Genomic DNA, 27,311 nt, shown 5'->3' on the forward strand with positions numbered 1-27,311 from the left:
TGATTGTTGTATTGTTACTTTAATGCTCCTTCAAACTGCATCTGATTAGATTTAAAGTACAAAGTGACACCTGCAGCAGGAAAAACTGAAACAGCTGCGCCCCCTTCAAAGACGTAGAGTATTTTATATTATCTGACAGAGTTGATAGACTGGGAGTGTGCCACTTCATGTAAATGTGATGAGGTATTCTGGGTAGGCCTGGATATCATTGAAGACCACAAACATGGTTGGATTAGCAGCGTCATCTGTGACGCTGTCATACAGGTCTGAGGCACTCCCAGATTTGGGAGGAGGGGTGATCATGCCTTTTTGTCCTTGGGCGTAGTCTCCAACTAGAACTCTGGCCTGGTACATGCGCTTGTGTCCATTGGTGTCGGGCGTGGCGTAGTTTCCTGCTGAATAGCAAGGGTCCGCAGCAAAGTAAGAGCCGTTGCCGTACATCGCAGCTGTAGACAGAGTGAACAAATTAATTGAATAACTAATTAACAAACTAGTGTTAAAATATTCTACCCTTGTATGTGTGTACTGTGTGTGATGGCTTTACCATTTTTTCCTGCGTAGCTGCGGTTGAAGCCTTGTTTGTTGATCAGATGGATGGAGGTGTGAGTGGTGCCGTGAAACAGAAGCAGTTCATTGTTTGTGTGTTTATTCTTCACCTCCATTTGTTTCTTCATGATCTGGTAGTTCTGCCACAGTGACGGATTTTGGACTCGTTCGATCTGCCGACGTAATCCAAACACATCATGTTGGTGATTTTCGTCAAAGTACAATAACTGTCCTTCTTACCTCTGTGTCTGCTCTCTAATGATTGTTGACAAAGTATTTATAATTTATTCAACATTCAAATTCTGCTGGCTTGAAATGATCCGAGGTGGCAAAGTCAAGGCTTCAAATTGGGAATGGGTGATGTCACATGTTTAGGTCCAACACTACAGTTTATGCCAAACCAACTGAAGTTAAAGCTGAGACTTGGGAACTAATTTACTCTCCTTTTGTTTTCAATTATATAAAAAATATAGAATACTTCTGTGTACATCATACAGCCTGGTCTGTGTATTTATGACTGAACATACACTGATGATGTTGAGGTTGAGTCCGGTCTTCGTCAGTTCTTTCTCCACATCGTTGTATTCATTAGATGCTGGAGCCACAGGAAACAGCTTCAGCAGGTCGTCCTTCATGTCCTCCCAACATGAAGGCAAAGGCAGAGCGCTGGTACCTGCAGAACAAAAAGTAAAAACTCACCAGTGAAACTTTTCAAGCTTTTCTTGGTCCAATGCAAAACGTTGGACACATTGTTCTGTGTTCTTCCAGCAGGTTAAATGAGGACTACGTGCACATTACTGACTCACCTTTCAGGTCTTTTCGATGGAGCTCCACATCATTACGTCCGTTTGCTGAAACTGCTTTTTCACGCGCTGGGTCGGCGGTGTACGCGTCATTGTTGATCTTGATCTTTGCTTTTTGTTTGGTCTTGAAAGCTTCCTCGAGGGTGAGGTTGGTGTTCAAGTCAAAGGCCACCATTGACCCATTATGGTCCTTAAATTGCCATTCCACCTGCTCACTCATCTCCAAGGCCTTTTTCATCAAGGCCTCCGCCCGCTCCACCTTACGGATGATGTCCCTGAAGGTCATCAAATAAAAAGGTAAAGCAATACTTTAACATGTAACATGTTAAACCTAAGAATTAATCAGTGTTGGGACTAACGCGTTATTAAGTAACGCGTTACAGTAACTACGTTATTATTGTGGTAACGAGCACGGTAACTAGTTATTATGCCAAAACCAGGAACGCGTTACTCGTTACTGGGATTTAGATAGGCTCGTTATTCGTTACTTCGTGTGGTGGCTATCGCGGAGCTTCCACAGATTCAATAACATTAGCAAGTGGTGGAGGCAGCAGGTGGATGAAGGAAAAGGAAGGCAAGAGGAGAGACCTGAAGCGGCCGCCCGCCCGAGTGTCAGGTGAACTGAACTTCAAGTAAGAAGTTATAACCTGCAGTCCATCTGGGTCAGATATGAACCAAGTTTAGGTGGAGTTTATTTTCGTTATGCTGACTTTTCCGTACTGCGTGCTAGCTAGCATGACGGAGTTTCTATACAGCTGGGTGGTGCTATGTTACTGATGTTGAACTTTATTTTGTTCATAAGTTATTAGAGTTGCCAACCGTCCCGTCTCGCATTCAGAGAAAATATTACGCGTTTCGTTTTGAGGTGAAAAGGAACAGTTTGTCCCGGACTTCAGCTACAATGGAAAAGACACAAAGCTGGATTTATTCTGTCTTTACGTTGCACAGCTGCCTCTTCTTCTCTCATCCTCTCACCCCCCCCCCCTCTCCTGTTTCTACTTCAATCCTGAAACTGATCAATGATCAGCTGATCGGCTTTTCTCTCTTGTTTATTTATCGCCCACTTTGCGTCAGAAAGAAGAAACCAGCAGATATTGCGCTAAACAACAGCGGCACGTTTGATCAGCTGTTGTTAGAATTTATTTAATATTACTTTCTAGTATCAGCTGATGTTTGCTGGAGCCACAGCTGTAAAGCTGCTGGTCATGATGTGGGTTTGGATATGTGGTGAGAGGGAAACATGAAGATGAAACCAGGAGATGTCCTTACTGGATCATCAGAGCTGTGATGGAGAAACAGGTTTACCTTTTAGGTGACATGAATGAGTTGAAGGGAAGTTATGAACTGTTTCTGAGAGACAAATAACACCAGGATCCTTTTCTATGTAGCTGACAGCTGGTAACTGTGCAGGGGCGGGTCTAGCAAAGTGTTGCCAGGGGGCCAGGTAGGGCATTAACAGGGAGAGGGGGGCACAAAGAAATACTTTCTTATTCTCATTTAAAATGTCTCACTTTTAAAAAAATAATTATCTGCGTCTTACAACAAACGATTGATAGATTGATGCATATATACCATCAGAACAGTGAACATCACTGTCACAGCAGTGTTTATTTTCATTCAAAGGCTTTATGATTTTTCCTATAATGGCGGCCGGTCTCTAGTCAAAATGCCCGGGACGATTTTCTGTCCCAGTCCAGCCCTGTATGCAGCTCATCTGCAGTCTGGTGTTACCTACATCTTCCTATTCAGAAGCAGAATTTCCGAGTTCTGAGTGCAATCAAAGCACCACGACTGCAGTTTTTGTGTTGGATGTAAAAAGCAGGCTAGAATCATGCGGCATTAACAAGAGAATTCTGAGTAAGACCAAAGTTACTTTCCCTAGTAACTCGTTACTCTGAAAGTAACGAGTTACTAGGGAAAGTAACTGAGTTACTTTTGATAAAAGTAGGGAACTAGGGAAAGTAACTGAGTTACTTTTGGTAAAAGTAACTACTAATGTAACTAAGTTACTAATTTAAAGTAACTTACCCAACACTGGAATTAATGCATGTCAATGGTTTATGTGACTTTCCTGTTTTCTGACCTGATTGTAGACTCAGCAGCGTAGACATCCCTGGTCAGACCCTCCAGGTGGATCTCCGGGTCCTGGTCCTCTGCTCCTTTGTCCAGGCGGATGCTGACCGTCAGTTCTCTCTGCAGAGCCTTCAGCTTTTCCATGTCAGCCTGTGACAGCTGACTAATGCAGGGGTCAGAGATGGTTTTCTGTGCCTGCTCAGTCCGAATCTGCTCAATAATCCTCTTCTTGGCTTGACTCGCTGCCTGCAGCATCAGACAAATGTATGTTAATAACAGAGATTTAAAGACAATAATTTTATTTTTATTCTACTGAGTGTACTGGAACTATATCCTCGTGAGCAACACGTATACAGACCAGCAGTTACTTCAACTCAGTGTAGTTTTGGTTGCTCAGTTAGAAGCAGAGATTTTTCCTTTGATCTATATTTACGATGGTAATGAACCTCACTGTGATGAAAGACTTGACGAAGCTGAACTCTGAAGGAACTGTGGATTCATTCTCTAACAATGTTTTCTGAACTTTTGACCAAACAAGGAAATCTGTTTCTCTGCTGCTTTGTTATTTATGCTAAACTAGCCTCGAGCTCTGCATTACACATGTAGGAAGATCTGAGCTCAATATTAATAAAAGAAAGCGACTGTGTGTAATAATATATTTATGCCTGACTATTAAAGTAAAAAGACTATTTAAAGAAAGGGTTCGTCCTAAAATGCACTGACCTCTGTCTAGAAAGCAGACTTCCTGTAAAATAAATAAATAAGAATGGAAACATAACATGAATGAATTTGTACCTTGTGGTCATCGGCACACAGCTGAAACACTGCGGGCTTAAACTCCTCCCTCTCCAGGACTAAGTCAGCAGCGATTGGCTGCTCTGCTGCGAGCCCAAAAAACAAAGTTAGTCTAAAACAGCTCAAAAAAATGTTGTATTATAGCAAAGAGATCTGTGAATGTCACATAGAGTCCAATCTCCATAAAACAATGTGCGAAAAATCCACAAAAACACTATACTGAAAAAAAAACATATAAACCATATTTTAATTGAGAATAGTAAAATATAATATATTTAAGACACTGTAGCAGTTTCTATTCTTAGATCTTCATCACTGACAGAGTGTTGTTCAAAGAAGAGCTGATGTAAAAAAGTGCATCAGCCTGAATGTGATTTATTGTTAACAGATTAAAAAACAATGTAATACCTTCAGTTTTGCTAACGACACTCTTCTCCTGCACCGTCTCTTCCTGTCTCTTCTTCATGCTCATGTGGAAATGTTTCAGCATGGCCGTCTGGAAGATCAGGATCTTCACACTCTGAACAAACCTCGGCTGTTTCCTCTTCACAAACTGCACCACTGCATCCACCATGGCCTCAGCCACCTCTGAAGGGCTGGCCCCTCCCTGACCTGATGGGCAGACAAGGACCAAGCAATGATGATGATGATGATGATGAAAGGACGACAGCTTGTTAGATTCAGAATATGAGTTCCATTTCAATACAGTGCCAAGAAAAAGAGCTGGACAAATGAAACATACTGACTGAAAAACAGAAATAAATCAGTTAGAACACGGAGCACCAACAGTCCACCTCAGAGTCGTTTGCACTGTTGGAAAAAGCACTAATGTGACTGAGATGAGCGAGCATGGAGGAGCAGCAGAGATGGAAACTACCTCGCAGCAGTGAATCCACCGGACAGTTAGCTGCTCTGATCACACATCGCTGTAATCTGACATCACACAGAGCTGTGTTTCAACTTTGTATTAAAGACATTTTAGTGGCACAAACTCAGGTTTGTAAGAGTGGTGTGAAGTAAGGATGCTGCGCATTGCTGCACAGTGAACCGAGTTGAGATGGAGGTGTAGCCTGTGGCTCTGCTGCAGGGGAGGGGTGGTGCAGGGAGGCTGGCAGGGCAACTGAGTCCACTCAACTAGTCGTGCTCTCACTATTTGCTGAGAGGGGAGAGAGCGCAGATGGCAACATCTGGAAAGCTGCTGCAAAGCCCAGCTGTGTGCATCATGTACAGACCTGTTCCCAGGGCTGGGAAGGCGACAGAGCTGAAGTTGTTCTCCTCGCAGACCTTCAGCACCGAGTAAACCGTGTTTTTAATGCTTGCAGGGTCGTTCTGGCCGACGACGTGGACGATGTTCCTGCTGGGCAGCTGCCCGGCTGATGTCAGGATCATTGCACGAGGCTGAGCCGTGGAAGTCACTGCAGGGAGGAAACATCATTATGAGAAGTGTGAAGCATAGTGAGTCTAAAAAGGAAGTGAAAAGGCTGGAGCTTCATGTACACACCGAGCTGAGCGCACTCCTGCTCAACTGTTACTCCAGCACCGTCTAAGATCGCCTTGGACACTCCTGAGCAGCAATAAGAGGAGAGCAGCAGGTGCAGTTAGTCAGATTTTGTTACACAGAAAAAACATGTTTATTTTCACAGAGTTAAATTTCACAGTTACCTCTGTCTCGTTCTCTTTATATGTGCATATTTTAAAAATAATAATTCTCTACCCGCCCTGCAGGCGATTTTTGGTTTGTTCCTAGGACTGCGCTGTTCTGGAATCTGCTGGAGCCTCCAGCCCAGTGTGACGGGCGCTGCCCTGAGTGCTCAAAGCACCAGACAGCAGAGGTGGACAAGCAGACGAAGACAGCTGTAGGAATGTAGCTACACCGAGTGACAGCACCATCAGGAAGAATGAGAAGCTGCAGAAGTACCAAGGGCTCAGAGAAGAGCTCGAGAAGATGTGGCGGGTGAAGGTGACGGTGGTCCCAGTGGTAAATCACTCGGTGCGGCGACTATCAAGCTGGGCGAGTGGCTCCAGCAGATCCCAGGAACAACATCTCAGATCAGTCTTAGGAACGGCACAGATACTGCACAGCACCCTGAAGGAAGGTCCTACTCAGTGTCTTAACTGTTGTAGCCACAAATATAAAGTCAACACTCACCTGCTTTAAGGTTAAAGCTCTGATTGGAGGAATTGACAATGACATCACTGGCTTCCTTGGTAATGTCACCTGATGATGCCTCAAAGGTGAGTTGATCGATCTGCATCTGGTACACATCGAGGGAGGTGGACAAGACTGGGACAGAGAAATGTAGACGCACACACACACACACACACACACACACACACACACACACACACACACACACACACGCACACACACACACACACACACACACACACACGCACACACACACACACACACACACACACACAGTTTAAAATCCACAGTTGACCAACTCTTCCATATAATTAAACAGGAACAGACAGAGCTGAAGGTCTGAACCCAGGACCTGTAAAGTTAATGTGCCAATGAGCAAAGCACGACGTCGCCTCTTACAGGTTCATTTCTAAAACTATACTAAAGGCATTAAAACAAGACCTTTTAATAACTGTCCACCCACCAACATTCACACAGAGTGTTTACTCTCTTCTGTCCAATGTGTTTAACATAAAGCTCCACAGCAACACCTGCTGGACAAACTAGGCTCGCATACATCTTTAACGAATATGAATTGTCACTGATGGTCACATCAGGCCACTTAGTGAAACTAAAACATCCTCAGTTTGTCCCGGCCAATCTCTGACCTGCTACATTAAGACTAAATAACCCGTGAACATCAGGTTAAACAGGATTCTGCTCTTTGGAGTTCTGATGGTTCTTACCTGAGGAGTGCTGTGATTGGTCAACAGCCTGTTGAGCTGGTACCTCATGAAAACCACGTGCTTCATGTTGGACGTTCCTCTGAGCGGTGAACTCTCTGGTGAAACACTGATAATATATTTCATGTGTTACGTTCATGCTGGTGATTTTTTGTTTTCACAGCACTGATGAAGCTGCTGTAACTGCAGCTCAGTGCAGAGAAAAAATAATAATGTATTATTATTAATAATAATAATTGTAATAAAATTTAAAATGTAATAATTAATTATTACATTAATGTGATAATGTAGTCTGATTTAATCTTTGTTGTATTTGATTTTTCAGTTTTTATTGTTTTTTGTTGCTAAGTTTACATCATAGGTTTGTTCCTCCTGAAGCAGCATCAAATATATTCTCATACAGCTCTAATGAAATCAGCTGCTTGTATGCTTGACACTGCTGACAAAACATGATTCTGCTAATGTCATTACCTAAGAAATAAAAAGCATTGACTGCTTAATGGTGTACTTAAGAAAGTACAGCTGTCACCGAGCAGAAACGGGAGCTGGAAGCATGTAAACATAATAATAACCACTGCAGCCAAACAGAGAGCCTGACGAGCCCAGCTGTAAGTAAGCTGTTAAGACTCGACTGTACACTGTGTTCGTGTTTTCCTCTGAAACAATAAGTCCTGTTGGAGCCTTTCAACGCCTCTCTCTGTCTCTCGCTAACAAAGTCGACCCAGACAACAAAGTAAAGCTAGTTTTCAGCTACGAGCCGACACGAACCCGACGTATCAGCCAGAGGTCCCTTTGCTACGGTTCAGAGCCGCTGACCTGTTTTATATACGCGAGGAATAGTTTTCTATACGAGATCGCTGCAAAAAGTGCAGCTTTACCTAATGTCCACCTACTGTTACTCATTTATATTAAGATTTAAACATGTAGCTGGTATTGGTGTGGAGAGTAACCTGCAGTAATAGTAATGAATCACACAGCAATAGTTCATTCATGTAGTTGTGATACCATATTAACCCTCCTGTTATGTTGCGGGTCAGATTGACCCAGAACAGTCACATGTCACATGTCATCTGCATCACTACAGAAAACCAAAACAATCTAAATTATAAAAGAAAATTGTAAAATAATCAGTGCCAGTGTGTCTGACACTTTTGGATGAGGAAACACGCCCCGGGTCAAATTAACCCAGGAGCATAATTGGTGTTCCAACATAACCAACACAACAGGAGGGTTAAGTAATCCAAAGTATTCAGAATACATTACTCTCATTGAGTAACGTAACACAATACGTTACAAAATACATTGTTCGGCATGTATTCTGTAATCTGCAGAGGAATACATTTTAAAAGTAACCTTCCCAACACTGAGAGTACAGCACTTCAGAGTCACACTGCTGTAAATTTGACAAGCTGAACACATTCTGTACTGTACAGGAGACACTGCACGGGATTGACTGACAGACAATGGTCTACAGCTGATGAGGATGCAGAACACAATGCGCTGTAAAAAAACACAAAAAACAGGAAACATGCAAAATTGCACACAAAAGAAAATCCACGGGCGGCTTAAGGTGAAGCGCGTTATAGCGAGGGACCACTGTAGTGTGTATCACCACTCAGTGTGGTTTTTGCTACCTGTAGCCACAAGCAGCTTCGCTTGTTCCAGTTTGTGTGCTAAGCTAGGTGACGGTGTGACTGATCAGTGTCTGCCTGCACATTATGTGTCCATGTGTTTGTTGTGGGTTTGCTCGTCTCTAGTGCTCACTGTCAGAACATGATAAGCACTTAAACAGCTCCTATCAGAGTCACAAACTCACATCCACGGTTTGGCTGTCACTGGGGTGAACGACGATGACCACCTCTCTCAGACAGCGAGGATTTCTGCTGCTGCTGTACGAGCGGATCTCCCTCAGCAGGAGTTTGGACACCAGGGCTCTGGGGAAGCTCAGGTGTCCTGTCCCGATGGCTGGGAAGGACAACGATGCCATCTGACGTTTCTCAGCCTCCACCAGACAGTATCTGACGATGGACGTTAACTCCTGACAAACGGAGATAAGACATAAAGTGAAGCTGGACTTCAGTGACTGAGCAAGATACACAGTATGGTATGTGAACGACCAGGAACAAAAGTGGAGTTTTCAGTGGTGGTGAGGGGCACAGAGTTTCTCCTGATGCATCCCTCAGTGGATGAGTGCATGAATGATGGTAACAAAGCGTTTGGGGATAGAAAACAGTGATCGGATGAATGTGCGAGGCTTGTAGAAAGAATCTGGAGTTCTCAGGTAGAGTAGAGAGGTGCTATGTTAGTATCAGAAGTTAGTTAGTATCTCACACATGCTGGGGCTTATAAGAATAACAGAGTTTAAGAAAAGAGAATAGAAAAAAAGCCCCTCTGTTATCACAACATAATTTGTCCCAGGTCCAGCAACGTCAACAGCACCTGCACAACAGAGGGGCTAGACTCATTTTCCCTGGACATAAAGTGCTTGTATTAGTCCCGTCTTCTAGCTCAAAATTACTTGCCAACTGGCACGGAGCCTTTGTGGTCACACGGTAGGTGGGGGACGTAGACTATGAGGTGGTATGGTCAGACAGGGGAGGAACTTGTATATCACCTCAACCTCCTCAAAGCACGGAGAGAGGCTTCTCTGGTGAGCCTGGTGAAGAAGAGAGATGAGTTGGAGGTGCAAAATTCCACCATTCCCACCTCCTGGACTTGTTAGGCACTGCAAGTTTTAAAAAAAACCCAACAAACCCTGGATTTAACCAAGGGCTACTGGCAGATGCCCTTGTCTGCGGAGTCTAAGGAAAAACTGTCCTTCTCCACTCCGTACAGTTTGCACCAATTGGTTACACTTCTGTTCGGCTTGTTCGGAGCCCTGGCCTCACGCCTCATGGACCAGGTGCTGCTTATGCCTGCTGCCTACTTGGATGACGCTATCATTCAGCGTGACACCTGGGCAGAGCATGTGCAGCGGGTGGCCACAGTCCTGGAGTCCCTGAGCCAGGTGGGGCTCATGGCCAACCCAAAGAAGTGTGTGGTTTGAGGGAGAGAGGTAGAGCATATCGGGTACCACTTGGGAGGTGGACAGATGCGCCCCTTAGACGGACAAAACATCAGCCATTGCATCCTGCCCATGTCCCAAGACCAAAACAGAGGTTAAGTGGTTCTTGGAACTGGCCGGTTATTAAGACCGGCTTGTTCCAAACTTTGCAAATCTGACCAGCCCCTTGACCAAAATGGTGCCCCAGATCTGGTCCAGTGGATGGAGCTTTTGTGTGGTTTAAAAAGGTTCTTTGTGGGAGCCCCTGTCTCACACATGTAACTTCTACTTCCCTTTCGTTCTGTAGATGGATGTCTCAAACAGAGGGCTGGGGGCAGTTTTGTCACAGCAGGTAAGGCAGGTTGACTGCCCTGTAGTCTACATCAGTCGGAGGCTGTCGGAGAGGGAGGCCAGGTACAGCATGGTGGAGAAAGAGTGTCTGGCAATCCAGTGGGCAGTCAGCTCTCTTTGTTATTGCATCCTGGGACACTTATTCACCCGCTGCTCAGACCACGCCCAGCTGCAATGGCTCCACCGCATGAAAGATGCCAACGCCCAGATAACCCAGTGGTATTTGTCCACAGTCATTTAAGTTCATGGTGGTCCAAAGGGGTGATAGGCTGGGAGAGGGTAGGGTGGTGCAGTGGGCTCAGGGGGCAGTGACCAGCAGGCTGACAGGGCAGCTGAGCCTAATAGACTATTCACGCTCTCCTTATTTCAGTGGCATCAGGACCCAGAGCTGGTGTGTGTGCGACCAGCAGCTGGAAAGCTAAACTGTGTATCCTGGGTCCTTCATGTTTACAGTGTCCAACCTTTATTAGGCCTCACCTCCTCTGCCTGGCCGCCTCCTTTGTCCCAGAAAGGACAAACAGCGTGAAAGACTTTCTGGCACGTGAGGTTGTAGCCGTCAGTGACGACAACATCACCGTATCGCAGCGTGTTCCTTCTGGCTTCAGAGTAGATGGCGTCCTGCAGACTGCTTCCAGCTGCTGACAGGATGGCTTTGGACACAGCGCCCTGGTTCAGTTTCATGTCCTCTGAGATGGTGTTGACGATGACATCAGTCTGTGGAACAAAAGTAAAATCGCAAAAAGCTTGGTAAATGAAAGTCAGTTTTAAGAAAAAAATCAAAAATATCTCATTATTTTTGCATTAAAAATGCCGAGACACTAAATGTCTGCAAACTACAGTATATAAAATACACAAACTGTACAGTCTTCCATAAAAATATTGCAGTATAAATTCTTAATTATGTGATCAGATTTGTATGTGCCCTCGTTGTTCCTGCTGATAAAGGTGTGTAGCTTTGTTCTTAATTAATATGTTATTTCTGTCTGATCGCTTTGCCCACCTGATATAGAAAGACCAGGAAATGTATCCAGGCATTTTGACATGTTAATCAAATTATAGTTAAATGAGCAAAGTTTGAGTCGTGTTTGAAACATGTGACACCTTCACACGAGTCAATTAAGAACATAAAGCAGCTTTCAAATTGGAATCAGTGGATGTTTGAATGTGCTGTATTTATCAATGCACTAATGTACAAAAGTCTTTGATGAGCATTTCTTTGTAAACTCAGCATTCAAATGAATTTATGTAGTAAGCTCATTTGGCCCTGTGGTGAACACTGTTGTGGTGTTCAGCAGAACAGAAACTCCACAAAAACATGAAAAGACAGCGACAGATTGAAAAAATACTGCATAAACCAGAATTTACTTTTAATCCTGGTTTAAAGATGCATGTAAGCCAAATCTATCCCTTCATGTTGTAATTACGTGACCATTTACAGAATCCTCTAAACTATGATCCAAATGATAGCAGAGGTACTCACAGTCTGGTCCTGAATGCTTCCCTTACATAAAATGATCTTCAGCCCCTCAGCTGTGGTCTGCTCCAACCTGCATCCAATCAGATAACAGACTGATGATATCAAAGAGGCCTCATGGACATGAGGTCATCAAGAGTGTGATAAAACCAAAGAAATAGAAGGGGAACCACCTTACCCTCCATGCTCTCTATGGCTGATTTGTTGCTTGGGGCTCAGGCCTCCCCTGTTACCGTGATGATTTCCTCCTCTTCCAGCTCCTCTTCCTTCTTCTCGTTTTTCATTACACCAGCTGGCATCATGTGATTGATTCTGACCTCTGCATGGACCCCGCTTGTGTCCACTAGGAAGTAATGACAATTTTAAATACTTTCCAAATGACTCCAATTTGACTGAATACTTAAGCAGCCATTTAAAGTTAATAATAGCTAATAATAGCTGCTCAGCCATCTTTGTGGCTTAGGAAGCCATAAACCATAAATCTGACCAATAAATTGATATAATCTTTCTCAGCTAGCTCAGCATCAACAAGGTTTACTGTAAAGATTTAAAGAAATAGTTTTATTTTGGGGGATTGTGGATATAGATTACCTCCATGCTGTCAGGTATACAGAAGTGCTTATACAGTTATACAACAGACAAAATCCAAATAAGGACGTTACATGGAGCTGGATATTGTTACCTGCGATCATGAGCTTGATGAGTATCAATGTTAAGATGTTTACAGTAAAAGTTCATTATTAAAAAACTTTAACATTACCCTGAAGCTCCTGTTCGTTTCCCGCCTGCTTGCTGTGGGATGGTCATGGTAGGTCCGAGGTCTGAGAACTCCTTGCTCACAGCTGTAGCCATGACTCTGACGGTCGTATCGTTGTTGTCCACCAGGTGAATCTCAGTTAATGATCTCAGACCTTGTGGGCTGTCACAGTACTCCCGAACTGCCTGGGCTATGGTCTCAGCACAGAGGTCAACAGGGAAACCAAAGATGCCCGAGCTGATCGCTGGCAGTGCAATGCTGGAGCAGTTGGCCATCTCTGCTTGTCTCAGACTTTCTCTAACTGCAGTCTTCAGGCGTGACACTGCTGTCTTCTTGTCAAAGTCAGAGAATCGTGGACCAACTGCATGGACAACATGTTTGCAAGGCAGGTTGTAGGCATCTGTTATGATGGCGTCACCAGGACGTAGACGTCCATTTTTAGCGACGTAGTCGCTGCTTTCTCTCTGCAGCTGTGGTCCTGCAGCCTTTAGCAGTGCCAAAGCCAGGCCACCAATGTGGTCTAAGTCCTCATTAGCTGCATTGACCACAGCGTCAACACCAAAGCTGCAGATGTCCACCTTACTGACAGAAATCAGAACTCCACTGTTGGTCTGCACTTTACAATAACAAAGGGTAGTTTCTTCTTCATAATTCGCAGCTTCTTCTTCTTCTTCAATCTCTGGACGAAGGAAGACCGCACATCTTAACTCATTCATTATTGTAGACAGGAAAATGCTTCCTTGGTTTTGGAAGTATTTCTTTGCTCCTGGCTTGTCCACAGTTAAGGTGTCAGTGAAGAGAGCACTGGCCAGTTCCCTAAAGCAGGATTTGGCTTTCTGGACATGAAGACGAGCACCAAGGATGCTGATGCTCTGCTTCTGTACATAAAACCTTACTGATACATGATTATCTTTAACAATACTGGAACACTCCTTTGATTTTTTCCTTTTAATGAACGAAACAACAGCACAGGATTCAACATGAAGGGTTTCTAGGACTTGTGAATGGCTTGCAATAAACTCCTTCAGACTGTGGCTGACCTCTTTCACTGGATTAACAAAACCCGCCACTGTTATTTTGTTTCTTCTTTCTGGATGCATCTCAATGGCAACCGTTTTTTTCTTGGATAGGTTGTAGGTATCCAGCAGCTTTTGCTTCAGGTGGCCCCAGGTGGGAAGTTTTAGAACTTTTTGGTCTTCCACTTCTACAATCTGATGAGCCAAAGCAGCCTTCATCTTACTTTCTGCATCAACAAGGGCTCTGTCAGAACTCCCCAACAGGAGAAGCCATTTGCTTTCAATGGTGTAGACTGCACTGATGCCTTGAGATGTGAACAGATCCTGGGACAAGTCCATGGGATCTAATGTTCTGAGAAAGTCTAGAAGACATGGGGGGACATTCTGTTGTTTCTTACTCATATTCATTATCTTCTCAGAGATCCATGACTTGGTCTTGTAGAACTCTGCAGTGAGTCCTGTAATGGTTAACTTCTGGGTGCCTTCATCATAAGAGAGTTTCATCTCAGGAGAAATGTCCAGAGCAGCTGTCTGGAGCCCCTCCTGCTTCAGGATGTAGAACATCGCAGGGGACAAAATCACTTCCTCAGAGATGCTGTTTGTCTGTCGTTCAATGTGACTCATGGCTTTCAGAAGAATGTTCTCCACAGGAGCCCTGATTCGTTTTATATCATCAGCTCGGCCAGCAACAGTCAGAACCCCTTGTGATGCATCCAGCACCAGGATGGCATCTTCCTTCACAACTGAACGGACATCTTTCTCTGCAGCTCTCCATCCCAGTGCATTTACGTGACATATGAATGCTGTGTACTGAGACATCAGGCGACAGAAGGCATGTTGGGCCTTACTCATCCAGTTTTCTACATGTTCTGCAGTCAGACCTTGCTGCCTCAAAAACTCTGGCACAGGGCTGAGTTTCACGTCGGGGCCATTCAAATCCACTCTGCAGAAATGTGGATGCATCTGATCATTGATGTGTTCTGAGAGTTTCTTCTCCACAAGGAATTTCCAGATAACGTGGTGAACACGCTCTGTGAAGGGCTCGGGCATCTTCCATGTTGGGCGTTCTTTGGCGTACAAGGCGGTTCCCAGTGACTCATAGTATGGATATACCTTCACTGTGATAGACTTCAACTCAAGGTCTTTTTTAACGCAAATCTTTTCCACAACTACAGCAAACAAGAAGCAGAGAAGCAAAGGTTAGATAAGTGGTTACTCTGCGGTTCTGAACCTTCTTTATCTGACAAATATCATTTTTCTACAACACTTTTCATCTTCAAATTACTTTAGTTAAACACATTTCAGATTGGATCTAGACTTTTTACAGTTTCTCAGTCACTGTTAGCTAACCGTTTCAGTCATTTGTACACTACTTCTAAGTGCAACAGGTATTAATCTAAAGCATTTTTTATTTTATTTTATTAACTTTAGTAATAACTGATTTCTTTGCCTCTAAGTTCAGGTTCACTTTAAAAAACTGGAAAAGCTGACCTAATATTTCCTATGTGAAGCTAGCTGCCTCAGACGTTCCTCATCCTTGGGAATGAAAGCAATATATAACCAAAGTACAGGAGTGATGTGTTCTAACGTTTGGGTTTGTTTTTTGTTGTTTTCATCTCGGCTGCTAGCTCCAGTAAGGACAACTATTAGACGGACAGAATCCATTCTGAAAGCTTAAACACTAAAATGTTTCCAAATTTTGCTGAACCAGTTTCTGTTTAAAGACGTGAAAGAACTTGGTGGGCAAAGCCCTCACATTAATCACCACTACTACAGCAGGCTGGTGCCTGCATACGTTCAGCATAGGTTTACATCAACAAAAAAAAGACCTTTAGGATCACTGAAAATGATGATGGCAGCCTTTTCTTTTGGGATCATGATGATGTTTTTGGGATGAGTCCAAGTCTTCTCAAAATACAACTCCAGTATGTCTAGAAAAAAGCCAGAAATGCACAGCTTTACAGATGCATGATGGTTAAATTACTTTCAAAGTTTGTTATCTGGTTATTTTAGTAGAAATGTTTTTGGCATTAAAAATCTGAGTACTTCTATTTTTTCATTGTCAGTATAATGAAAAATGTCTATAGCCTCTGCATCGGCTTCGGCTTCGCCGGGTCCGGCCTCTGTTTCCGCTTCAGCCTCGCCTGGTCCAGCGTCAGTGTCAGCCTCTGCCAGTCCACCGCCGTCCGACCCAGCTCGGTCTGAACCACCTCACCTTTGCCGGCCACTTTCCAGGCCTTTGGTTGGACGTCTTCGCCATTAGAACGAGGTCTTCGCCGTTAGAACGAGGTCGTCGTCGCTGCCGGCTTCCGGACCTGTTCTGTTGCCGCCAGTGCCTTCTGCGTGGCCGGCCCCCGGACCTGCTTTGTTGCCACCACTGCCTTCTGCGTGGCCGGCCTCCTGATTTGTTTTGCCTGCGTTGCCGCCACTGCCTTCCACGTGGCCGGCTTCCGGACCTGCTTTGTTGCCACCACTGCCTTCCGCGTGGCCGGCCTCCTGATGTGTCTCGTCTGCGTCGCTGCCATTGCGGTCCACACGGCCGGCCCCCTGAACTGATTGGCCCCGTGCTGTCTACCTTCGGGTCGACCCCCTGAACTTTCTCGTGGACTCGTGATGGATCTAGTTTTGTGTTGACCTGTTTTCTTGTTTATGGACTGATCTGGAATCATGCTCCTTGTTTTCTGTTTTGTTTCCGTCCCTCCATCCTGGACCCCCTCCGCCCACTCTGGCCTGGTGCTCTGGTTCGTTATTCTGTTTTTTGTTTAGGGCTGTCAGGAGCCAGCCCTTGGAGGGGGGGTACTGTCACGGTTCTGGGTCAGTTTTGACCCAGTATTTCGAGTTTCTCGTGTCTTGGTTTAATTTTGTATTGTATTTTGATTCTTTTACATCGTTGACCATTATGAGAATTATAGGTTTCTGTTTATTCGTGTTTTAGGATTTGCTCCTTGGTTGTGTCTCATGTTTTGCATAGTTCAAGTTCCATGTATTATATTCTGTCTGCGTCTTTGTTTAGTGGTTTCTTGTTTCCTGTTTTATTGTGAAGGTCTGTGTCTCATGTGAGTGTGTTCTGTTTTACTGCTCCCCTGTCTCGTTAGTCCAATTTCTCCCAGCTGTGTCTCCCTCCTGTTTTCCATTCCCTGATTACGTCCCTGTGTATATTAGCCCTGTGTTTTCCCGTGCTCGGTGTTGCGTCGTACCCTCAGATCCAGCCTTTGTGGTCCTGTTTGGGTTCTTGGTTTGGTTTCTGTTTTTGTGTTGGTGCCAGCAATAAAAGCTGAAGTTTTCAGTTACATTCTCAGAGTCTTACAGTCTCAGAGTCCTGCATCTGGATCCTCATCTCCGCCTGCCCGCACACAGAGCCTTGACATTGTCCTTATTGTTCCGAAAGGTTAGAAAGAAATTTAGGGTTGAATCGATTTAACAGCCATGTGGTAGCAATGGCAAAGCCCAGCTCAGCTCCAGGGAGACCCCTTAAAGCACTCAGCACCATTTGGATTTGGGTCAGCAGGGGGCAAAAAGTGTGGAAGCTACACTGTATACAGCTATAATGATGAATGAGCTCATTCATGCACTGAGTTCATTTCCTGTATTGAGGAGAAGTTAATTATTTTTATATTTAGCTTGTGTATTATCTGTATAAGTAATTATGCCTCTTGTTGCATTGATTAGCTCCTTTCTAGATTTCATGTGTTGATTTCAGGTGAAATTGGAAGCGACAAAGCTCAAACTGTCCCAACAAATAAAGCCACTGTAAAATGCTAACCTAAAATCGAATATAACATAACAGCTATATTGAGCAGTAGGCTCATGTTCTGGTAAACTTTTTTCAACCAGAGGAGTCGACCCCTGCTGTTTATTAAAAATAATGTATTAATTATCCAGAGGCTTTTATATACAGTCTATGGTTTTTAGGAGCACATGTACCTTTCACCACAGTCGGAGGAAGACTCTCCACTCGGATGTTCGTTGCTGCCTCCAGAGGCCGAGCGGTCAGTCCATGCTTCTTCATCTTTGTGCTTGTCTGGCTTACAGAGAGGAATCTCTCCACATCTGCAAAATAATCCAGATTAATCCTTTCAGACTGAAACAGGGTAAGAGAGAAATGCTGGGCTACAACATATTATCTAGAAATGTTCTTATGAATGAATGAAGGCTTCCTCTTTATTTTTAAATGTACAGTCAATAAAGATTTATTTTCTATATTTAACAATCCTGCTTTATTGGAGACAGATCTGCTGTCATTTTATGCTGTTATGTAGACGACATTATGTTGTATGTAAAGCAACAAAGCCGTTGGGATCAGTGGCAGCAAACAGAATGGTGATAAAGGAGAGCAGTGATAGGTTCCTCTGCTCAAAGAGTCTGTAGAGGTATTTGGATCTTTTCATTCTTTTACTTTACTGATACCAATTTATTTATGATTACTGATATCAAAGTAAAAATTGTTTAACATGTGCTTCACTTGTTTGTGTATGATGTAAAGTCAAGCAGGTTATCCTCACTGCAGGGCCGCTGAGCGTGACCGAGATCAGGCCCCGTCTGATCCTAAAGACCTCGTAGTGTCATATGACCCCAATAGATCACCAGTTATCTACTTTTTGTTTCTATTACAAATGTTCTTAAAATAGCACGATTTAAATCCAGCATCAAGCTTTATCTTTCTGAATCCTGAGACAGACACCATCTCTACTTTTAAGATTAGGCTTCAAACTTTCCTTTTTGCTAAAGCATATAGTTAGGGCTGGACCAGGTGACCCTGAATCCTCCCTTAGTTATGCTGCAATAGACGTAGGCTGCCGGGGGATTCCCATGATGCACTGAGTTTTTCCTTTCCAGTCACCTTTCTCACTCACTATGTGTTAACAGACCTCTCTGCACTGAATCATATCTGTTATTAACCTCTGTCTCTCTTCCACAGCATGTCTTTATCCTGTCTTCCTTCTCTCACCCCAACCAATCACAGCAGATGGCCCCGCCCCTCCCTGAGCCTGGTTCTGCCGGAGGTTTCTTCCTGTTAAAAGGGAGTTTTTCCTTCCCACTGTCGCCAAAGTGCTTGCCGATAGGTGGCTATCGGATTCTTGAGTTTCCTCTGCATTATTATTTTACAGTCTTAATGCTATATAAAGTAAATGGAATGCAATGTTTGTGTAGTTTAAAGTAATATTTATATGAAAATGATTCATTATTCAAATCATATCACGTGGTTTGTGCTTCTCTACACTTTTCCAGATCAGATATGTGATTTTTTATAAAGTCAGGTTTAAAATTAGACTCAAAGGTTAATCTAAAGGGGATTTTGGATGTTTGTCCTTGTACTGGCTCGTTGTGTTTATGTATGTGGAAATGTCCAGCTGTTTGCTTCCTACCTGCAGGGCTGCTGAAGGTGACCACAGCTTTGTTGGATTCCAGGATCCTCTCCATGCTGTAGCCGTTCTCATCCAACCCAGAGATGTTCTCCACCAGCATGGAGAGCAGATCTGTGGACATGTTGTCTGTGACGTTTTCCAAAACCACCGCACAGCTCTGAGACGACTCTGAGTCTGAGAGAAACACACAAACCTGATCAAAGAAAGTGTCTGTGAGCAGTGAGGGAAGGAGGCTTTTGTTCACCTGTTGTTCCTGAAACTTTACTGTCAGCAGCATTTCTTTTCTGTAAAGTGCAGGGCCTCCTCCAGGGTGAGGGCGGCAGATTCTGGGCTGTTTGCTTGAACTAGCAGCAGAGTTTTAGTGCTATTTGATTAAGTAACAGTGAACATCAGTCAGCACACACCCACGTTTGAGTTATTTGTTTCTCAACACAGTAGGAAGTTTATTCAGGTATAACTGAGAAAAAGTGATCAAATGACAGAATTATGACACTTATTGTTTTGTTTTTGCAGCTGCTTTTATAAGTGTTATAATTCTATTTTGCAGCTATTCATCCAGCGCTGGGCCCTGACCCGCCGTCCGACTCGGCCTCGGAGGTAAGTGTACGAGGGCGTTTGGATCGAAGAGTCTAAACACAGTTTGTTATCAGGGGAGAGATTATTTGTTATGTTCAGCTCCACCCTTGAGACCGCAGCTGGCGCCGAAATAGTAGCCGCATGAAATAACGGTGGTGTTCTTTCTTTAGTGCGAACCGCTGCATGTCAATTTTACAGTCATCTAATGTCCATCACTGGTGTCTCACCGTTCCCGCTGGAGAGCCGTGAGCCTCTCCACGATGTTATCCAGCTACACCGAGAAGTTATCCAGTTTGCTCACAGAGCACGAGTGTTCACGACAGCCGTCAGCCTCTCCAAGATGTTGTCAGATGTTGTCAGAGTCTCAGTACTCACAGCAGCCGCAAGCTTCTCCAAGATGTCCTCCGTGCTGCGTCTAATGAGCCCATTCTGAGAAGCCACAGCTCGCTCCATCGTTCCAATCAACACAGCGGGCAGCCTTGTGGGGATCTGAACAGCCGTTTCTGCTTACTTTATTCTTCGATAAGCCAGGGCCAAGCCAGCGCTGATCAGTTATCATGGTTCCGAAAAGATAGACGTCTTCAATCGGCTCTCCTGAACCCAGGCTTCTTGTCGAGAAGAGGGTGTCAAATCCATAATTCCTCTTTTAGGTTTTAGAGAACAGACTGTGAGACTCTTCCAGGGCAAAGGGAGAGAAGTAGACAAGACTAGACAGAGACATGAGAAAGCCAAGCAGGAAAGATAAGGGAGGGGAGGGGGAGAAAGTGCGACCGCCTTCGTCAAGAGCCAAAAGAGAATAAGTGCAGCATGTACTGCTTTCTGTGTGTACCTTTGACCACAGGCGGAGGAAGACTCTCCACTCGGATGTTTGTTGCTACCTTTCGGGGCCGAGCGGTCAGTCCATGCTTCTTCATCTTTGTGCTGGTCTGACTTACAGACAGGAATCTCTCCACATCTGCAAAATAATCCAGATTAATCCTTTCACACTGAAATGGGTGAGAGGGTGAGAGAGAAGAGCTGGATTACACAGTGTTATCTATATAATGATGTCAGGCTTTGTCCTTGTTTCAAATATAAAGGCAATCTTTGTTGGATCTACTTTATATATTTAATAATCCTCGTTTATTGCAGACAGATGTGTTAATATTTTGTGCTGTTAGTGTGTCGACTGTTGCAGGACCCACATGTGTACTCAGGCTGTCAGAGGTGAGCTTAAAGCGAGTCATTTATCGAAGGTTAAAAAGCTGTGGATGAACCGAACGAGCCTTTATCCTGGTTTCAATAGCTATGCTAACCTAAGCTGCTGGCTGCACTTAATTAATGGGCGCCTGGCCTTTAAAGTGGCGAGTGACCCAGCTGTCCTAGCTAATTACAGGCCAATCTCCAACTTCCTTTTCTCAAAAAAGTTCTTGAACCAGTGGAGTTTAAATCCAGAACCAAGTTTAAAATCCTTCATTATTTTAAATAAATAATATATTTTTAATTATTATTTTATTTTGAATGTAAATTCTTCCTGTTAAAAGGGAGTTGTTCCTTCCCACTGTCACCTAATCAGGTGGTAGCTGTCTGCTTCCTACCTGCAGGGCTGCTGAAGGTGACCACAGCTTTGTTGGATTCCAGGATCCTCTCCATGCTGTAGCCGTTCTCATCCAACCTGCAGATGTTCTCCACCAGCATGGAGAGCAGATCTGTGGACATGTTGTCTGTGACGTTTTCCAAAACCACCGCACAGCTCTGAGACGACTCTGAGTCTGAGAGAAACACACAAACCTGATCAAAGAAAGTGTCTGTGAGCAGCGAGGGAAGGAGGCTTTTGTTCACCTGTTGTTCCTGAAACTTTACTTTACTGACATTTCTCTTTCTTTACTTGAAGCACCGTCAAGGGGCAAAATCAAAATACTTTATCCAAAATAAAACCAGTGAAGAAAAATGGCTCCAAAAACACTGGACTAAGAAGAAGAACCACATATGTTTTGATTTATTTGTTTAGTTGAGACGAACGCTGGTGTGTGCCCTTAACACTAGTAAGTATTTATTTATAATAGTTTATGAAGGAAAAACTCTTGTCCTTGAATTTCACCTCACAGAATGAAGCTCTTCTCACACATGCACTGCAGGCGTGAACTTTCATGATGTGAATATATGATCAAATAAATCTGAAAGGTTTCCCGTGTGTGATGACGAGCTGTCACAGTCCAGTGTGGATCAGGGTGGATGTTGTGGATGCAGAAAACACACAGCATCATTATTTAAAGAAAGCTTCTCCCATTGTGTCGAATGAACTCAGTTTTCCTCTCTGACAGGAGGATGGAGGTCCCGTCCATCTGCAGCTCGTCTGATCACTGAGGTCTAAGACCTGACGGACAGCAGTGTTACGCGCCTCTCTGTCTCTGTGCGTTACATGAACAGATGTTTTCCTCTGGCTGTTTCATCCACACAAAACCCCTTTAATTAGTACAGCGAACACTGGAACACTCCACAGTTATATTTTGTCCGTCCACTCACAGCAGTGCAAAGAAAATCAACGATGAGACCATTTAATGTCAGACACTGTGTGACTCTGTAAGTTCATGTCAAAGTTCACTGCTGTGGAAATGTGAAAGAAGCATGACTGCAGAGTAACTCAGTGGAATTCATTTTAAGTTTCACATTTTAAGATATTTTTCATATTTCTCATTAACAAAAAATAGCTGGACTATGATAAATATATATATATATAAAATATATATAAGCGTCAATTTTCATCAAGAAAAACAAAACAGTGCGATTTTAAACTGGTTACATTTTCCCACAAATTCTTTTGAAATTGTTTGTGTCAAAAAATGTAATGTCGATGTATCAAATGCCAAGTTAATGCAACTTTGTATAAAGTATAAATACAAACTTCCTGTAGTTTTGTTCTCTGTTCTCTTTATTCTTCATCACTTTGTTTTTACCGTCTTTGCTGGCAGCAGCAGCTCCAGGTTCAGCCTGAGGCGTCTCTGAGTCTGACGATGAGTCTGACATGAACACAGTGAAACACAGAGAGGTCAGAGCACTAAGATCTGAAATATGATTATTAAAAATAAGCCCACGTGGAACTTCTTATATTTTACTGGTTTAAATTGATTTGAGTCTTTTACTCCAGACGAGCGGGAATCATCATTTAACCAGGAACATATTTGGATTCATCTGAGATTAAAATCACCAGAGAGCAATCTGACCTGAATGTGCTTCAGCTTGAATAAAGTCTGGTAAAATATTCCTTCATTGCCACAAACACACACTTATTTCACATGAAGAAGATGCTGAAACAAATGAACAGAATTCAGTGATGATAGAAACCGAGGAGGAGGATTTACCTGAGACACGGTCGCTGCTTGTTGGGCTCTGAGAACAAAAACAAAGGTTTAAAGCAACAGAAGAAAAAAAAGAGGAAAATATGTCGACAGTTACGTTTAAAAGAACATTCAAACTGACTGGGTTTTTCAGTTTTGCACTTTGGAAAAATATTTATAGCAAAAGCAACTTCATTACAAGGTTAATATGTATAAATACATGAATATGATACAAATATGTAATATTATATATCTGCAAATATTACAAAAATATCTTTCTTATACTTTAACTTTCAAATAAATTTGAGTTTTATACCAATGTTATTACACTTTTTCTGTTGCTGCAAACAAACTGAACTTCGGTTCAGTTCAGTGTTATAACATTAATATGGCATCAGTGCTCTTCATAGTACGGCAAAGACCTACAGACACAACTGACTCAATCATATGAACCCCTCTGAGGAGGCCTGGTTATTACAGAGCTTGTATGTGAGGAGCAGGTGTTTCAATTCTGAATCTAACAGGGAGCCGATATTCATGAACGGCCAGCAGAGTTCAGCCTCACTGAACTGAAGCACTTTTCTTTCTGTGTTTGGAGAACAAAAGACGAGTAAAGGAAGTTTATGACAAATGTCTGCAAACTTGGATAACGGGTAAGACACTGGAAACTGGATTTGAACAGGCACTGGCGTCTTAGCGCTGCCAGCAGGGTGAGGGGAGCAGAAAACTAACAGGCAGGAAGAAGTACTAAGAACAGGGCGGAGTCACCAGCACCACGCCAAGTCTGTGTCAGGAACGTAAAATCCAGTTCGTTGAAAGCAAAGAGTTCCTTCAGCAGAAAAGTCTTGTTTGTTAGTGATGCAGCATTACTGAGAGCCAAACAATCACCCTCCTTGTCCTCCTTTGTCAGAGCATCTGTCTTCCCACTCCGTCTCCCAGTTTAGGTCTTCTGGAACTTGATATTTCCCTGTTATCATTCTGCGCTCCTTGTTTAGCCTTTTGGAGTATCAACGATCAGCCTAAAGGATCACTTCCTTTTTCTCAATTCATTCCTACCTGCCTGTGTCATCCTGTATTTGGGTCCTCGTCTCCACTACTCTACACAGCACTGATGAGTTAGGTAGGCCTGGACGAACAGACAGGCTGGTTCCACACAAGCTCCAGCAATCGCACCGCCATAAAATATACCCAAATCATCAGGAAAGGTAGAAGGCTTGAGGTTATCCAGATCGCGCTCTAAGTTTTGTGGGTGATCAGATATCAAAGAGAGCATAGATATCATACACCAGAAGAGCAGAAACACCGTGGCAACAAACACTGAATAAACATTGATCCAAGCAGGCCTGGCAGACGGCGAGCTGCACTCGCCGCCGCCATCACGACCTGCAACGACCTGTTCAGCCTCAGTGGTTCTCACCTCCTTCGTTTAGAGACTGCATGTTGTGTTTACTTGTGTCGTCTTTGTTACATTTGTTTGCTGATCTGAAACATTTAAGTGTGACAAAAGTGTGAAATCAGGAAGCGGGTGAACACTTTCTGTCCTCATGGGTGATTTCACTGCCTGACAAACCTGAAGACCATGTGACATCAGGTTGGTTATTGTTGGCACGATCACAGTGCACGGGCAAACATATGAAAATATCAGCTCAAAGTCCAACCTGCTTCTGCTGCTTCACACACCCAGGGACTGATTTATAACCACGAGGAAAACCTGCCACGCAGGCTGGAGTCACCCTGGTCATAACAGCATGTTTATGATTCAAACACTGAGGAGACACGTCAGACTGTTGGTTCATACGTCACAGTTATTCAGTTTTCTGTTTTTAAAGAACTAACTGTGATATTTGTATAAAGGGAGGCGCTCAGTGATTAGTCATAAAAACCTAAAGGTGCTTGGTCCAAAGAGCTGAACCCAGAGCAGTGACAGTGAGCAGCAAACAGGAAGCTCTGAGTGATGAAAAACATCCACATGAAACATCTAAAACTGGACTTACTGCTTCTGAGCTCAGCCGCAACTGGATGGTTTTACTGTCCAGGATGATCTCATGATTCTTCCTCGCGAGGACTCGCTCTCTCACTGACATCACAGCACACACACACACACACACACACACACACACACACACACACGCACAGTTTTATGATCAGCTGTTTGAATTACGTGTTTCATTCTGTGTCACAGTGAGACTCTCAGACCTGTTTGTTCCATCATTACACTCGCAGGTCTCCGTCTGTCGGTGTTTTTAATTATTAAATGATTTATTTTACTATCTGAACCACGATGAAGCGCACTCACCCTCCGGTGAGATGAAGTAAACGGCCGCCCTCGGGGCTCCTTCCTCCGCCTCCACCCGGCAGTCTCCTCCGCTCGACTTCTTCTTGCTCTGGAAGTAAATGTGCAGTTTGTTCTTCAGGGCTTTGGTCTGAGCCGGAGTCCAGTCCCCCTCCACGGTCACAGGCGGACACTCGGATCCCTCCATCTTGCTTCACACACACACACTGTTACACACTGTTACACACTGGACACACACAGACACTGACCGCCGAACGAGACTTCAGGCTAAACTTTACTTTCACTTTCGTTTCGTCACAAACGTCCAGAAAACTGAAACCGCGCCTCACAGGTTACTCACAGGTCACCAGGTCTGGTTACGTGTTACTTGTATCTAAAGACACTTTTACTGGTTTATTGGTTTGCGATATTTTCTGGCACTCGACTGATTTGAGTTAAAGAAGTTCGTGTTTTTAATGCTGCTGCCTTGATTTGTTACAGGCAGGCACACATTTTAAATAAATAAATAAACGATGGATGCATCGTTTTTATTTTGCCGGGTACTGTGTAGATCAGGTGGGTGTTTTCACATCTATAGCCGGTTTCCTCTGGACCGAATCAGCTGCTGCGTTTCTAAACTTAGTTTTTGGTTTATGTGCGTCACAACAAACCACGTCATTCATTGGCCAAGTATGTGGGGGGCGGGCGCAACAAAAGTAAACACAGGAAGAAGGAGCAGACTGGACAGTTTGGTTCATTTCATGGCGAGCTGCTAGTTCACCTGTGCACGTGTATAGTACCGTCATGCTTTACGAACACAAAGCACACCTGGCCATTTACGTCACCAACACCTGGTAGTCGGTTCGGATCGCGTTCACGTCATAAACGAGCCGCTCCAAGGATTTGGGATTTTATTGTTTTTGACAATGAAGCCTTAATTTGATGAGTTGATGTTCGAGCTCACAAAGTCCCAGGGTGAACAAAAGAGAACCACCTGAGAGGAAGCTGACCCACAACAAAGTCTGAGTAGATGTGGGACATCTACACGTGAGTATGCACAGAAAAATGTTGGATCACAGCCCCAACAACTTAAAAGGGCTCCACCCAGTCCAGAGTCAGTGACGCTGTCATAAAGCAGGACGCGTCACTGCATCTCTGACGCGTAAACAAAGTTCAAGGTGTTGACGGGATTAGAAGAGTGAGTCATGCTGAGCCCGAGTGCTTTAAACCGCTCATGTTTGATGGAATTATGTCAATGACAGGACTCACTGACGATCACAGAGCAGTGAGAAGACTGAGACACTGAGAAGCAGTTAGGTCAGTGATTGAGCAGCACCCATACAGCTTACAGTAGAAGCGTCCTGGGTTTGAGTCTCCGGGCCAGACTGCTGCTCTCTACATATGCATATGTGTGTGTGTGTATATATATATATATATATATATATATATATATATATATATATATATATATATATATATATATATATATATATGTGTGTGTGTGTGTGCTGCTCAATCACTGACCTAACATAATTTATTATTGATGCTCACAGGGAGACACGAAGACTTTAGACTCTCCTGCTGAGGTCTGATTGGTCAGTAGGCAGTGATGTCATACCTGCTGATCTCTAACCTGACCTGTTAATCAGTGTGTAATCTGAACCGTAGGTGTTGATCATAACTAACTTTATAAATGGGGTCTGGTTCCTGCTACCTGAAGATTAATCCTGAGAAAATGCTTCGCTGCTGTGACCTCCACAGCGAGTTTACTGCGGCGGATCTCGAACAACCCAAATAGAAAAGCCAAAGATCTCCACTTTCCACAGAAGATGGAATCAACACTGAAACATTCAGGAGGCTAAAAGTGTTTCTGTTTCTATTAAAAATATGTGTCTCGGATTATTTGCAGAAGCTTGATGATTAAATCAGAGAATGGAGTCAGAACTAATATGGTTTGTCTATAAGAGCACTATTAAACACAATTATACATTTCACGTGAGAATTAAAGCTTTTAGAGCTGTATGTAATTAACAGATAATAAAGGTTTTCCA

At 43.7% G+C, this 27,311-nt stretch overlaps 1 protein-coding gene across 4 annotated transcripts; it reads right to left on the reverse strand.

Annotated features, from left to right (window-relative positions):
- Positions 1 to 25,523, reverse strand: LOC113034387 (protein mono-ADP-ribosyltransferase PARP14-like). 4 transcript variants are annotated; one of them, XR_013912528.1, is made up of 26 exons: positions 25,285 to 25,523; positions 24,983 to 25,065; positions 23,013 to 23,040; positions 22,608 to 22,670; positions 21,249 to 21,422; positions 20,501 to 20,626; positions 19,096 to 19,269; positions 17,654 to 17,779; positions 15,559 to 15,660; positions 12,717 to 14,898; positions 12,135 to 12,299; positions 11,963 to 12,029; positions 10,960 to 11,196; positions 8,905 to 9,126; positions 8,442 to 8,588; positions 7,092 to 7,197; positions 6,367 to 6,501; positions 5,719 to 5,781; positions 5,450 to 5,632; positions 4,626 to 4,829; positions 4,146 to 4,167; positions 3,433 to 3,668; positions 1,353 to 1,624; positions 1,074 to 1,219; positions 545 to 719; positions 1 to 446 (listed from the first exon to the last, which is right to left on the reverse strand). XR_013912528.1 is itself a non-coding variant. In XM_080308949.1 (26 exons), exons 1-26 carry the CDS (start codon positions 25,466 to 25,468, stop codon positions 166 to 168), a joined length of 5,964 nt encoding a protein of 1,987 aa, XP_080165075.1. In that variant the 5' UTR covers positions 25,469 to 25,519; the 3' UTR covers positions 1 to 165. The 4 variants fall into 4 exon arrangements, 3 of the variants coding, with proteins under 3 accessions (XP_080165075.1, XP_080165074.1, XP_080165076.1); XM_080308949.1 differs by lacking the exon at positions 4,146 to 4,167 and adding an exon at positions 4,218 to 4,300 and having other exon boundaries at positions 25,285 to 25,519; XM_080308948.1 differs by lacking the exon at positions 4,146 to 4,167 and adding an exon at positions 4,218 to 4,303 and having other exon boundaries at positions 25,285 to 25,519.
- Positions 25,524 to 27,311: the final 1,788 nt, after the last annotated feature.

The sequence above is a fragment of the Astatotilapia calliptera genome, chromosome 12 (assembly GCF_964374335.1).
Source record: "Astatotilapia calliptera chromosome 12, fAstCal68.1, whole genome shotgun sequence".
In the NCBI taxonomy this organism is placed as follows: Eukaryota; Metazoa; Chordata; class Actinopteri; order Cichliformes; family Cichlidae; genus Astatotilapia; species Astatotilapia calliptera.

Coding starts and splice junctions, on each gene's coding strand:
- LOC113034387 (XM_080308948.1), bottom strand. CDS start 25,468: ATGGAGGGATCCGAGTGTCCGCCTGTGACCGTGGAGGGGGACTGGACT. Junction 20,627..21,248: donor CACCTTCAGCAGCCCTGCAG/GTAGGAAGCAGA, acceptor ATTATTTTGCAG/ATGTGGAGAGATTCCTGTCT. Junction 15,661..17,653: donor TCCTCCGACTGTGGTGAAAG/GTACATGTGCTC, acceptor GCTTTTTTCTAG/ACATACTGGAGTTGTATTTT.